Below are 14,733 nucleotides of genomic sequence, written 5' to 3' on the forward strand. Positions count from 1 at the left end.
ACTATTCATATTTCTCATCCAAAACCTGAAAATAAACAAGGCCATAACCAATAACAAGAACACTACCCTGCAAGTCCTTTGAGAGACGACCCGAGGTTTAAATACTTCGGTTTATAGATTTTAGGGGTTTGTACTTGTGACAAACAAATTTTTGTATGAAAGGATTATTGTTGGTTTAGAGACTATACTTTACAACGAGATTTCATTAGTGAAATTTTAAACCGTCAAAAATCCATTCATCAGCGAGGCACGCGTCCAGCACCGCTCCTGCCCAACTTTCTGTTTAATTTATTTATTTCACGCAGTCACATATGACGCATACGCGTCGTAGACGCTCGCGTGTCGATTGTGTTTTTTTTAGCATGCAGAATGCAAAATGCAGATGTTTATGCAAAATTTATGAATGACCACTAATAATAAAAAAATAAAAAAATAAAACTAAGAATAAAAATGAAAGATCATACCATGGTGGGTTGTCTCCCACCTAGCACTTTTAGTTAAAGTCCTTAAGTTAGACATTTGGTGAGCTCCTTGTCATGGTGGCTTGTGCTTAAACTCGTCTTGAAACTTCCACCAATGCTTAGACTTCCAATAAGCTCTATCAATATCAAGTAAATTCTTCAAACTTTGATAGAGTTTTTCACAAGCTTTGAGCTCCCACAATTGATCCTCATATATTCCCGGATCCCAAATCTTGTTTCTATACCCGTCTTCAAGTGGATCATGATGATTCCATCCGGGTGACTCAGCTTTGGAATTCTCATTATGGTACCCAAACATCCTCCTAGACCCAATTAATTGAGAATTATACCAACCCTTGCAATCAGGCCTTGAGCTTCCAACCATAATGAACCGAGAATTACGTTGCCAACCACTAACCATTTATCTTTTGCTCTTAAAGCCACAAAGAGCTCTAAGCTGACCATCTGTCTCAAGTAAACCATATTCAAGTGGAATGAGAAAGCTAAGGAATATGAATTTTACCCACTTGAATGTTGTATTGGATGGTAATGGCTTTAGGGGAGAGGTTTTTAATGATCTTGCAAGCTCCACTCCCTTGTGTTCTTTCTTGACAACTTCCACCTCTTTGCAAGCTTCTTCAATATCAACCTCTTCCTCTTGGTAGCTTTCTTCCAATTTGATCTCTTCTTTATTCCTCACCAAGGACATGGAAGGATGTGCTTTTTCTTCTTTATTCTCCATGTCAAGTCCAATGAGAGAGGATTCAATTGTAGATAAGGATTCATCAATGATTAAATCCATCTCAAGATCAACCTCCTCCAAGTCTTCAACCATGATATGTCTTGGAGGTTGTACACCCTCCTGAACATCAAATTCAAACGTCTTTGAAGGAGGCTCTATGACTTGACTTTCCTATGGAGGTTCCGCATCTCCTAAGTCTTCAACAACTTCCTCTTCTTCAGCTATTACGGTTTCCTCCACTTGTTCCAATACAAAGGTATGTTCCTCATTGTCCATTGGAGTTTCTAGTGTCTCCTTCATGCTACGCTCTTTTATTAATTCTCCACATGTAGCCATAGGAGCACTTTGAGTGTCAAAATGCTGAGAGGTTAAATCACCTACTACTCGCTCCAATGATAAACGACTGCTTGAAATTGATCCAGTGTCTCCTTGAGACGATCCCTTGACTCTCGTTCCTCTTGGATAACGTAATTGGGATCATAAGGCTCTTGGATTGATGGATATGGACATGGTGTATATGGAGGTGGTGGTTCTTGGGAGTAATTGGATTGAAATTGGGGTGGTTCTAGATATGGTTTATATGGCTCATAAGGTGGTTGGTATGGTAGATGATGATAAGGGTCATATGAAGGTGAATGGGGAAAAGGGGCTTGTGAGTAGGGTGGTTCAGAGCTATGTTGATGAGAGGGTTCATAGACGTGTTGTGGTGGGTATTGAGTGTCACGAAAAGGTCCACCATAACCATTGTCTTGGTATGCATCATGGAATGGTTGTTGCTTGTAGTACATTGGAGGGGGTTGTTGCCAAGAGGGTTGATCAAATCCTTGTGACTCCTTCCATCTTTGATTGTTCCACCCATGGTGCATGTTGGCATTATAATCTTCTCTTCCTGTAACATAGTTATAACCACGCTCGTAGCCAGAAGGGTGAGAAGTCATAGTAGAAAAGAAAAACAAAACTAATAAAAAGAAGCAACTAAGTCTTAAAACTAACAAAAACTATCAAACAAGCAAAAAAAAAATATTTACAATAACCAATAATAAGTCACACGTTTGCGATTCCCCGGCAACGGCGCCATTTTGACGAACAGATTCTTGCGTGGTCTAGAATTTCACAGATAAATTCTCGTTGAAAGTAAAGCTTCAAAACCAGCAAAGAATCCTTTCGTACAAAATCTTGGTTGTCACGAGTAACAAACCCCTAATAAAATTTATAACCGAAGTATTTAAACCTCGGGTCGTCTCTCAAGAAATTGCAGGGATGTGTTCTTATTATTGGTTATGAGTTGTGTAAATTGGGGTTTTAGGTTGAAAAATAAGAAGAGAAAATTGCAGAGAAAATAAATAATAACAATAAAAAGCCTTGACTAGGAGTAGATTAATCGGCAGTTTTATCCTTGTTGGACGTTTCCAAGATCAGTTAATAAATGATTGTTGTTTCTACTGAGTTATCCCTTATCTAATAAAGGAAAGTTAAGTAGGGAGCCAACTTCTATTCACAAGTCCTAATCCTCTCCCTTGGGAAGGATTGTCATTAGTAACTAGAGTGCTAGCCAACAACTTCCAATTACCAATTAATTATTAAGTATTCTAACTCAAGGGTCTCCTCTTAATCAACTCCCAAGTCAAGTTGGGAGCTACAATATCAACATTAATACCATCTTCCTTGTTATGTAAAAGGAATAGAAAAGAGACATGATAATTGGAATAAAATTGGAAGCAATTAAATAAATAATAAAATTAAATTCATAAAAGCAATCCAATTGTAACTCTGAACAAGAATTAAGAATAAGGAAGAATAAGTGACAAGTAAGGAGCAAACTAGAATCATGAAGTTCTCAGCAGAGGTAGTGACTCTGTAAATATCCAATCCAACAGCATGAAACTAGGAATCCTCAATCCTAGAGAGAGGAGAGAGCAGCCTCTCTCTCTAAAACTATGTGAATGTAAAGTGATCTCTTGATTCCTCCACTCTGTAGCCTCTAATCTGTGTTTTCTGGGTCGAAAATAGGGTCAAAGATATCCCAGAAATCGCTGGTTGCGAATCTTAATACGCTGGTTTTCCGTCAATGCGATGCGTGCATGTGATATGTCGCATGCATGTTGCCTAGATGTATGGATACTATGAAAATTTATACATCATTTCGAAGCCCCGGATGTTAGCTTTCCAACACAACTAGAACCGCGTCATTTGGACCTCTGTAGCTCAACTTATGACCGTTTGAGTGCAAAGAGGTCATGGCTGAGTGCTGTTCCTTCAACTTCTTGTATTCCTTCCACTTTTGCATGCTTCCTTTCCATCCTCCAAGCCATTCCTGCCTTGTAATCCCTGAAATCACTTAACACACATATCACGGCATCGAATGGTAGTAAGAGATGATTAATATTAGCAAATATAAGGCCAAAGAAGCATGTTTTTAATCATAGCACAAAATCAGGAAGGAAAACGTAAAACATGCGAATTGTATGAATAAGTGTGAGAATAATGGATAAAATCCACTAGATTAAGAACAGGATAAACCCTAAAAATGGGGTTTATCATGTGCTTACCACCATATATCTCTACTACACTTCCAACAGCAAACAGACATTCAAAAGGTTCTTATTGTTTCTCTTTTCTCTTTTTAACCTTTCTTTTAATTTCTTTCTTCCAACATCTCATATTATCTTCACATTATTCCCTTATCTTTTCCTAAACGTTTTATGAAAGGAACAGTCATACAATTCTGTAGGGACGTACATGGATCGGATCGGATATAGCCGAAAATTCAATTCGATCCACACAAACACTTCCAATAATAAGTAAAGACAACAAGCACTAAAATACTAAATGTCTCATTAAAATAAAACAGCAACACTATAACACACTAAAAGTCTAAAAAATCTGCAAATTCTTAAAATAAGTCAAAACATCACTTAAGGCTGGATTAGTCACTTATTCCCCTCCCTTGCTTACTCAGAAGGTGTTGATGTAACAACATTTGGTGGAGTATGAATGCTCCCTACCTCATACCCACTTGTATTATTTGTAACTACTTGCTTATCAGCCATTCCAGGCAACACAATCCTACAAGCAAACAAACCATGCCAACACCTCAGATTTAAAACCCTCATAAGTCCGAACAACAACATCTCACATAAATCGTATAAACAATAACAGGAGTAGAATTTTTTAAAAATACAATAATAGTAAAAGCATTATTCACAAAATTCAAATGATGTTCATTAAAAAATTACCTGAAGTCCTGAACAATTATTCAACAAAGCAGAGGATGTTGATTCCAAAAATAGAGGACATAGATCAAAAGATGTGGCAAGAATTGAGAATGGAGGAGGTCAAGAACAGAGAACGGAGGTCATCAAGCTCAGGGAGCTAGGGGACGAGAACGCTAGTGAGAACCATGAACCACGAACCACGAACCAAAGTCACAGAGGAAGCAGTGGTGACCGGCGAGAACGTGACGAAAGGGATGAACCCGACAATGCGACTTCACGAGGAATAGCTCCGACAGGAAGCACGCCATGAAGAGGGAGGAACATCAGGAGATCTCCGGCGAGCAACTTCCAACGGTGATCAGGAAGATGAAGATGAAGTGGCCGATAGGTGGTTTGGTGTCTCTGACTTTGAGGATGGGTTAGAGGTTGGGGGTGAATGGTTGCAAATAGGGGTGAATGGGTGCAGCTAGGGGTGAATGGTTGCAAGTTGGGGTTACAACGCCATGAATTGTGAAGTGCGCGAGAGGTGAGATTAGAGTTAGGTTAAGGTGAAATGTGAATTGAATTCCTGAAAGATTGAGAAACTAACATATATTTATTTTTTTAATTATTATCGTGCAGATCCGTGGATCGAATACGCGGATGCAGAGCAGATATCCGTAATCCGATCTGATCAGTCGGTAGATCGAATCATATCTGTAATTTTCGGATCATATGCAGATATTTATCGCGGATCTGTATATACGATCTAATCCATAAACACCCCTACAATTCTGAGCTTAGATTATTTTTCTAAAACTTTTAAGAAAACTTGTCTGTTTACCACTTTTAGTTATATTTTATCTTTTATTATAAAAATAATTATTCAAATAAAAATAATAATATATTATAATATTTTAGAGTTAAAAAATTCAGTTAACAAATTTAGTTCCTCAAAACTTTTAAAAATTTATTTTGACCCCAAATTTTTCAAAAATTTTACTTTAACCACTTTACTTTTAAAAATTTTGTTTTAACCCCCAATTTTTTTTAATTAACTTTCAATCTCAAAATTATTTCTTAATTATAATTTGGCCATGAAATAAGTAAAACATGAAGGTTTCATGTTCTTCAAGGAACCGAAACAAACTTATAAAAAATTCATTCGATTTTACTTAATTTTTAACTAGTTTTCAATTTTTTCGGTAACTAATTTTTCTCAATGTTTAAAACCAATTTCCAGCCACCAAATCACATTATTTTCATCATGATTCCAGCTTATATTCACCATTAAGCATGGTTGTTAAGTTCGGTTTTCCAGTACCTTCTTAGAACCGAATTATTTCATCAAATTTTTAACATAAATCAACATAATAACACTCAAATTCAAGCACAAATTCATAGTCCAGCAATCACACAACATTGATACATTTATTTATCACAAAAATTACCAAATCATATCTTTGTATGACAGCCACCAAACTAAAATACCATAGAAGCTTTCTGAACAAGAAATCGAGAAAGAAAATGCCAAAAAACGGCTACTTCACCTCTGAGCTCACCTTGGCCGAACCATGCATGAGAGGACAGCAACATCATGCCAAGCTTTCCTCCGTTAAAACTGGTACCATTGTAAAGAGGAAGAAGATACGAATACTTTAATTGATTTAGATTTTTTTACAGTTGTTACAGAACTCAAAATATAAGCTCCGAAGATTTATGTCTCTCTCTCTCTCTCTCTCTCTCTCTCTCTCTCTCTCTCTCTCTCTCTCTCTCTCTCTCTCTCTCTCTCTCTCTCTCTCTCTCTCTCTCTCTCTCTCTCTCTCTCTCTCTCTCTCTCTCTCTCTCTCTCTCTCTCTCTCTCTCTCTCTCTCTCTCTCCTTTCAATTTTTGGTGATCAAGAGCGAAGGAAGAAATTAGATGATATTCTGTTTAATTAGGGAGAATGTGTTATTAAGGCTAGGTGTCAAGGTTCTAGGCTGCTAAGTCAGCAGTTCAAGTTATAAATTCGAGACCAGTTTGTCAAACTGAAACTAATCACGAAAAAGTTAAAACTTCAAAAAGCAGCGTTTTATTATAAAAACTTAGGGCGTTAAAAATGCCACCACAACACTCTCAAAAACTTTCTCTCCTTGAAGTTACAGTAGAGAAACTATCACAATTCACCTCCACATTGACTCAATCAACGTCCACTTCTATGCAACAAACTAGGAGTTTCATGAATGAGACGAGTAAATTTTAAATTTTTTCCTTTTTCCTGTTTTTTTTTTCATGATTTTAAAATTTGTTTGCTTTAGATATTCCAATATAGGTATTCTACTTTTTGAATATTTTTTATTGGAGTTCTTTAGGGTTCTGTGTGGTAGGAAATTACAATGAAATCTCTATTATGTTGTTCCAACTTGGACAACCTAGTTATGCATAAGTCAATTATATATAATATAATAGATAATTAATAAAAAATATTAAATAAGAAAAGTATATATTAATCGTGCATACATGACCACCAACAAAAACTATGATGATATTTTCATAAGACTACAAGTGGATGCATATGATACTTTGTGATAGATTCACAGCATAAATAATGGTACATCTTTGTTAGGATTATTGATCTCTAACACAGTTGTTGCCATTTATCGAAATCCTCCATTATAAGCGGGAGCCACTGAATATGGATAAGGTTATTCGACTTATCTGTAAATAAGTAGCCTCTGATCATCATAAAGGTATAGTTGCTTGAATATTTTTTCAAAGTCTCTACATCTACCTCATGTAAAATATATTGCACCCTATCTCTGAGCCATGTTAACTTAATGGCAAAGACTTTCTTTTAAACCTATGCCCACATAAAAGCCTGGTGCTGAGATCACTATTAATGCACAATTCAAGGTGAAATATCACATCTATCCTACAGCGTGATGGCACCCTATGATAGTTGGAAGGTATGCATCTTAAGCCTTCACTTCTTGACAAAAGCAGATATTAAGGTATTTTCTAAGATCAAAATCTTAAAGTTGTATGCCATGGCCAAAGCCAACCTCCCAAATGAATGGCAAGAGAACGTCTGATAGGGTAAGAATGTGGCTAATCTACCTAACAAATAACATACAAAATCTTTGTAGGAATACAAATTTAAAAAATATATAACATTAATTTATACAAATCCATATTTAAAACATTAAAATAAAAAATATTCGTAAAGCAAAGTTTGATTTGAAACTGCCATATAAATATAAGAATTTTTTTAATTTACATATTTAAAATAATTAAAAATTCAATATCGAACATTTTTTAAATAAATAGCCAACTAAACTACCCTAAATACTTATACTGGCCGAAAAAATTTATTCAAACAACTCGTTACAATCCTAAGCCATCCTATAATCATACTAGCAGAAAAATTATTCTAATCTAACAAGTCATTACAAACCTAAAAAATAATTATCAAATTAAATAACATAATTAAAAATTAATACCAACATCAAAATCCAAAGCTCCTCACATCTCGTTCAATTTATTGATATTCACAAACGGAGTGCGCGTCATTTGATAACTTTGAGATAGGGTTAAAGAAAATTTTTAAGAATGACCAAAACGACACCAAAATTCTAAATTTTTTCTTTGCATAAACATCTCACATATATATCATTTGTAAATAAGATAAGTAAAAAATTCATTTACCGAATAATAGTGTGTAAAAACTAGAAACATAATTTCTCTTAGAAATACATACATTGGTAAAATTATATATTTATTTTAAAAATCCCGCTTTTATTGGTCAAATAATTTTCTATGTATTCATATGTTTACTTTCACATTTAAAAATGTATAATTTATATAATTGACATATTAATTTTAACTTAAATTAAAAGTTATAAGTTTCCATTTTATTCCATGCACACTAGTTATTAAACTTGTGTTAAAATTATATATATATAAAAACATAAAATATTTTGGAAAAAAATTTTTAGGTGGCCAGTATTTTTTTTCAATTTTATCTTATATTTGAACTAATATTAGTCAAATTTTTCATTTTTTACACTAAAACTGTAGGTGTCTCCTAATAGCATACTTATATATATATTTTTTAGTATATACAAATTTATGAACAATATCTAAACTTTAGAATACTTGCATTTTAATGATCTTGAATGCTTAATAGTATATAATAAATTTATTAATCCAAACAAAAAAATATATTTGAGTATTGGTGGTGGATTTTCGATAGAAGGTTAGGAAAGAAAATAAGATAAAATAAAGTGAAATAGAATCAAAAGCAGCAACATATTACATATAACAAAAACAAAACAAAATAAAATAGTAAACTTAATGGAATTGTAAAACTAGAAATGCATGTACTTTTTACGTATACCAAACTTACTTTATATTACCTCATTGCTAAGATGAGCGAGATTAGGATTTATCTTTATTTTTATATTTTAAAATTCTATATAATCAAATATTAGATTTATTTTTCAATTTTAGTTTAATATAGAGGATATTTAATTTTTATTTTCCTTTAGACTTAAATTTACTGTCTTTTTATTATCTCAAAGTGTCGTATGAATATTAAATGAATGAAATATTTCACTATTAGAAAACTAGTTATTATAGACAGATATTTTTGACAGATTTTATCCCATGAAAATACAGACAGATTTTGCGAAGAATTTTTTGTTAAAAATGTAAAAAAATGAATTAACATAAATTACAGACGGAAAAAAATCCGTCGATAATTCTGTTGAAAAAATTAATTTATTTTCGTGGGATATAGTTACCGACAGAAAATCCGTCTACAGTTAAATAAATATAATATTGTGATTTTAATCTGTCTGTAATTTAAAGTATTCCTTCAAAAATATTAAAATAAAGAATTGGTTAACGTTACTCTCAATCCCTCATTTCACTTTTTTGATGTTTTCCTTGGATTACTTCCATGGCTTCTCTCTCTCTCCATTGAAGATGTGACATTTTTCGCTGTCGCCGCCGCCGCAGCCGCTCGCGTCATACGAGCTCCCTCCACCACCGCTCTCATCGCGTTTGCTCCCTTCATCACCATCGTCGCACGAGGTCTCTCTGCCGTGCTCTTGTCTTACGAGCTCCCTCCGCTACCGCTCTCGTCGCTGCTTCTTCTCTCCTCTCCGGAGGTTCTTCATCGTCTCTTCTCATCACCGTTAGTTCAGGTAGGCCTTCGCCTCCTTCTCATCCCTAACCCTAACCCTTCCATTGTGATTCTGTTCTGATTTCATTATCCCTAACCCTAGCCCTAATGCTAACCCTGTCCTTTCCCTGTTTTAATTTGCTTGAAGTTGAAAATCAAAGAATACGATCCACGAGAACTCTTACGGTTGCAAATCAGCTATTGCTGCTGCAAAGAACTGAGTTTCTAAATTCTAAGGTATGAATTTTGTATGTTCCTGTAATTTGTGAAATCTGAAACATAACAATTTATATGATTATGGTATAGAATGAAGTTTGTTTATGAACTATATATTTGAATTGCTGAGATTTTTTTATCTAGAATTTGCATGTTCTTGTTCCTTCCTGTTCATGTTATGACTTATGACGGTTGATTTTGGCTCCTCTTTTTTGTCCTTGTTTGAATCTGCTGAATTGCTTTTTATCAAGTTTTTTAAATTTAGAGTTCTTTACTGAATAGTTATATTAGTTCTCCGCTGAATTTTTTTTATCAAAATTTAGAGTAAAATATAATAGTGAAAAAAAGACGAAAATTAGTTCTTTGTGGACTCTTGAATGATATATGTTGCATTATTTATTTTAGCTTCTGAGCATTTTTACCTATGCTCTGGCTACAATTTTAATAGATTTTTTGATTTTCTTGCAGTGAAACATGATTGTGTATTTGGTACTGACTTGGATTTAAATGAAATAACCTATGTATCAGGGGTATAAGAAGCTTCCTTTCCCCACTTACTGTGCTTTTTTCCTCCCACTCTCATATCAACTCTGAGATTTCGAATATTTTGACAAAGATTTGTTGACAAATTTACATATGACCCGTCATGCCAGGTTCTCCGGGAGCTTAACCATCCCATTGTATATTCTCTATCTCCTGGAACTAGTGTGACACCAGCATTAGCCAAGGATGTCAGTGAGCTAGTAAACATGTATCGTATAACAAGAGATGACTGGGATAACTGGGCTGATATCAATTCTCATTTTGATGTATCAAGGTGATTAAGTTTTTAGCATTTATTTCTGTTCAATATATATTTATTTTGGTATTCAGAATGTTTTGCAATTATGCAGCTTCTTTTACTAGCTCAGCTATCTGAGTTTGTAAACGATGCTTTATTCTTATCAATTTCATGCAAGCAGCCTTCCCAGCCACCTCCTCTCATACTGTCCATTACTATTATCAATGGAGCTACTCCCAAAAGAGCTGGTACCTACTGCTTCCTCTCTCTGATGGTAAAGCCTAGTTTATTGTGAAAAGAAATTAGTGTCTCAAATGCTTCAAAATTGATTATTAAGCTTTATATTTTCTTGTGCTACATTTGCAGTATGTTTGGATGGAACATTGCCTGTCTATCACTTTCATCCTGGATCCGGATCAGGAGCCAATAGTTGGCTCAATGACTTAGAGGTACATTCAAAAAATATATACTTATAGTGTCTCTGTTTCAATAACGAGTCTTAATATTTCAATATGTGTAAGTAATTTGAAGTGTTGTGCCTAATTGTCTTGGTTGCAGGGAGGAGGATGGTGTAATTAATTTTTCCTCTGTAAGATATTAAATTAAAATGAGACTTAACTCACGTTCTACTTTTACATAATTATTCAATTAAATATTTAGATTTCACAATTAACTATTTGTATAAATTTTTTTTTATAGTGTCTGTGTATAAAAACTAAATCCATATAGAATATAAAAAAAATTAATGTTAATCACAAGTTACAAAATAGAGAAAAAGTTTGATAAAATTAATGATATAATTACCATATTAATTAACTAAACTGGAATTATTGTGAAGAAAAACAATAGTGGTGGCCTAATAGGTGAAGTGTGGGACTCAACACTATACAGTCTCTCACCTATGATTGGTCTTGGATTTGGAAGAAGGCCTAGAAAGTAATATGATAAATTTAACTTGTTTAAACAAATTTTTCGAGACTAGTTATTTATGTATCAGGTTGTGAATCCTTATTACTAGCTTCCATGGAATGTTGAATAATAAGGGCAAGAGATTTGAGAGAGTTGAAGGTGTTTGCATGGAACAATATACTTGATGGTTTGGTATTATACTTTGCTTGTAACTAATATTATTATATCTTATCTTAGCTCGTGGCAATTTGAGAAATATTATCCAATTCAACTATAAATTCACTAGCTAGTGTTGGAAATAGAATTCTAAATTTCTAACACTAAATTCAAATTTTGTAAATTAAGTTTAACTTTTTTTTTAAATTAACTTACAATATTTTTAGATTTCATTAATTTATAATGCTAATATCAGTGTGTGGTTTGATTATTCTGATTTAGAGACGATTCACACTGATTTTATTGAAGTTGACCAGTTCACTTGTTTCACTAGATAATACAAAAAGAAATCTGATTTACATTCATATTTCAAAGTACTAGGCATTGTCTTCAAAACTTCTGACTTGGCGGCTTCTCCAATTTTTTTGAAATGCTCTGTCTCAGAACTCAATCGATGGAGTTCTTTCATAATATCCGAAGGGTCACTGGAAACGCACTTGATTTCAGCATCTTTTACCAGTTCTATTTTGAGTTTGGTCTGTTTAAGTTCTTCTTCAAGAGAAGATATTTTCAATGAATTTTGACTAAGCCTTTCGTGGGTTCTCTCAAGCGAGATTCTTTCCTTCTCTAATTTCTTGTTAAGCGATTCGACAGAAGCTCGAACATCATCAAGACCATTAGTAGTTCTTGTTAGGTTCAACTTGGCCAGCTTCAATTCAATTAGTATCCTTCCTAAATACTTATATCTGAAATAGTTTTTATAGATGTGGTATGAATATCTGCTCTTTAACTTATTTCTTAAACATATCCATCATCGTCAAGATTAAATGCTTCCAATTAGTTCTAAAATGATACAGTAGTGAATTATTTTGGCAGATTCAAGGACCAATTTGAGATATTTGATCTTTCAGAACTATTTTGACTATTAATACTATTTTTTAAGGATATAGTCAAGTGAGGAATTCAATGGTATAACACCCCTTTTCCATATACTGTTGCTCTTAGGTGATGGCCATACTTGCAGATTTCATATTGGTTTATCTTCCTGCACCTACCATATTTTTTAGACCGCCGCCTGCAATCAATGCAGGCCCCATTGCTAAGTTCTTCCACAACTGCCCGAATAATGCATTCCAGGTCTCTATATAATCTTGTAGATTATTAATTGATGTTGATTACTTTTGTAATTATTACTGTTATTTTGGTTTCCATACTAATTATTTGTATTGTTCTTAATTTCTTTCCCAGGTTGCTCTCTCTGGGACATCATATTCTTTGTTACAGAGGTTTATTCATCTAATACAAATAGATTTATATCCCTAGTTATTCATCTCACATTCAAATTCTCATTACTTAATATTTTTGTATTATTACATGTTGTATATCAATGAAATGTTTTGCTGAGACACCAAATAAAAAGAACAAAATAACTATAGTAGGCATCTATCTCCTAAACTTGTTGAGTAAGCATTTTCAAGAACGTATGGTGTATGATATTCATGAGTACTTTTTTCCTGGACTGATTTATTGTTCACTTTTGGTTTTTCTTTAGATTGCTGAACCACTAGAAAAATGGCTTACTGAGGACATAGAGAATGGTGTTGTTAATAATGACTAGAATCAGAAAAAATTAGGTGAATTCTTTCAGACTAAATATGATTGGGATCTCCTTGCTGCATGGTCAATCTAGGCATTTGTCCCTGATAAGCAGGTAAATTTACTTGCTCTATTTTTTATTATTTTTATTTTTATGGTTCCGTCTCTGAAATTTTGTGTCATATGTGCAAATATAACGCATAGCCCTAATTTAAAGGGTAAATGCATTTAACTATATTGCTATTCAATGATTAATTAATATATTGCAAATTGATATGAGGTTCTATATATATTTTGGGAGCAGATTTTAGTGGGGTGCATGAGAGGGACCTCTATGTGATAAACCCATCAGAAATGTTAAATTCAAGATTGTTGATGCAAGAATTGCTCTTAAGTCACTTCATAGGGGATCTGGCCAGTTAATTCCAACAGCACGACAAGTAGCCTACTCTTCCTTCCTTATGGCTGCCCCTCGGCTTATGGAACCAGTATATTATATGGAGGTACATTCTTGTTATTTTTAGCTTATAATGATGGCAGCATATCAAATGTAATTGAATGTAATAATTATTTAGTTTCTCTCTTTGACTAACTCATGGTCATATTATTTGCGAAGGCTGTGTATTCAAGCTAATAGTAAGTTGATTTTCATATCTTATACCATAAGCTTATTTACTTTTTTACTGGTTACAGACTGATTTGGAAGAAGAAAAAGCACATGAAATCACCAAGTTACAGGATGCTTTGCATGCAATGCAAATACAGGTAGATGAAGCAAATGCCAGAGCAGTTAAAGAGCGTGAGACAGCACAGAAAGCCACTGAAGAAGCACCACCAATTATTAAGGAGACTCCTGTTCTAGTTCAAGACTCAGCAAAGATTAAAGAAGCACCACCAGGTTCTTTCTCTTTTTCTCCTATTAAACTTGCATCCCCAAATTGAAAGTCACTAAAACTAGACCAGATGTTAAGGTGAGCTTCACTTGTGAATTTGTTACTTGAGATGAGGAATGCACTGTATATAGATTATGTTGTCACTATTTTTTTATTTTTGTCAGAATTTGATACTTGAGAAACAGATGAGAAATGAAAAAATATAAAGAGGCAGAAAAGCCTGAGGCAGGGGATCAATTTAGATGAAGTTCCAATTTTAGAACCTGATTAAGCAACCTTATTGTATATTTTGACTTAATTAGAGGACAATAGTTGATGTATCAATATACTTTGTTGATGTATGGTTGTTACTTATTATTATAGTTGATGTATCAATATACTTTATTTATATTTTGAATTATATTAACTTGCTTGTTTATAGTACTTTTCTTTTAGTTTGATAATACGATGAATTTGTTTATTTTTTGAAATATTATAAATATTCGAATACAAATTAGATAAAAATTTGTATTAAATATATATTTATTTTGTAAGAAAAACAAGTTTATTTTACAATAGAAAAATAAAAAAAATTATTTTACTTTACTAACGAATTTATAGACGGATTTTCTATCTGTATTC

At 33.4% G+C, this 14,733-nt stretch overlaps 1 protein-coding gene across 18 annotated transcripts; it reads left to right on the top strand.

Moving 5' to 3' along the window:
- The first annotated feature begins 6,910 nt into the window (after positions 1-6,910).
- LOC112800918 (uncharacterized) lies at positions 6,911-14,518 on the top strand. Of its 18 annotated transcripts, XM_072196632.1 has the most exons (13): positions 6,911-7,342; positions 9,363-9,583; positions 9,710-9,798; positions 10,246-10,307; positions 10,431-10,594; positions 10,740-10,832; positions 10,925-11,007; positions 12,629-12,760; positions 12,872-12,909; positions 13,176-13,334; positions 13,524-13,722; positions 13,913-14,117; positions 14,277-14,518. In XM_072196632.1, the coding sequence occupies exons 5-10, from the start codon at positions 10,546-10,548 to the stop codon at positions 13,189-13,191; spliced, it is 411 nt and encodes a 136-aa protein (XP_072052733.1). In that variant the 5' UTR covers positions 6,911-7,342; positions 9,363-9,583; positions 9,710-9,798; positions 10,246-10,307; positions 10,431-10,545; the 3' UTR covers positions 13,192-13,334; positions 13,524-13,722; positions 13,913-14,117; positions 14,277-14,518. The 18 variants fall into 18 exon arrangements, 16 of the variants coding, with proteins under 16 accessions (XP_072052733.1, XP_072052722.1, XP_072052716.1 ...); XM_072196621.1 differs by having other exon boundaries at positions 13,913-14,518; XM_072196615.1 differs by lacking the exon at positions 10,246-10,307 and having other exon boundaries at positions 10,671-10,832.
- Positions 14,519-14,733: the final 215 nt, after the last annotated feature.

The sequence above is a fragment of the Arachis hypogaea genome, chromosome 1 (assembly GCF_003086295.3).
Source record: "Arachis hypogaea cultivar Tifrunner chromosome 1, arahy.Tifrunner.gnm2.J5K5, whole genome shotgun sequence".
Taxonomy (NCBI): Eukaryota; Viridiplantae; Streptophyta; class Magnoliopsida; order Fabales; family Fabaceae; genus Arachis; species Arachis hypogaea.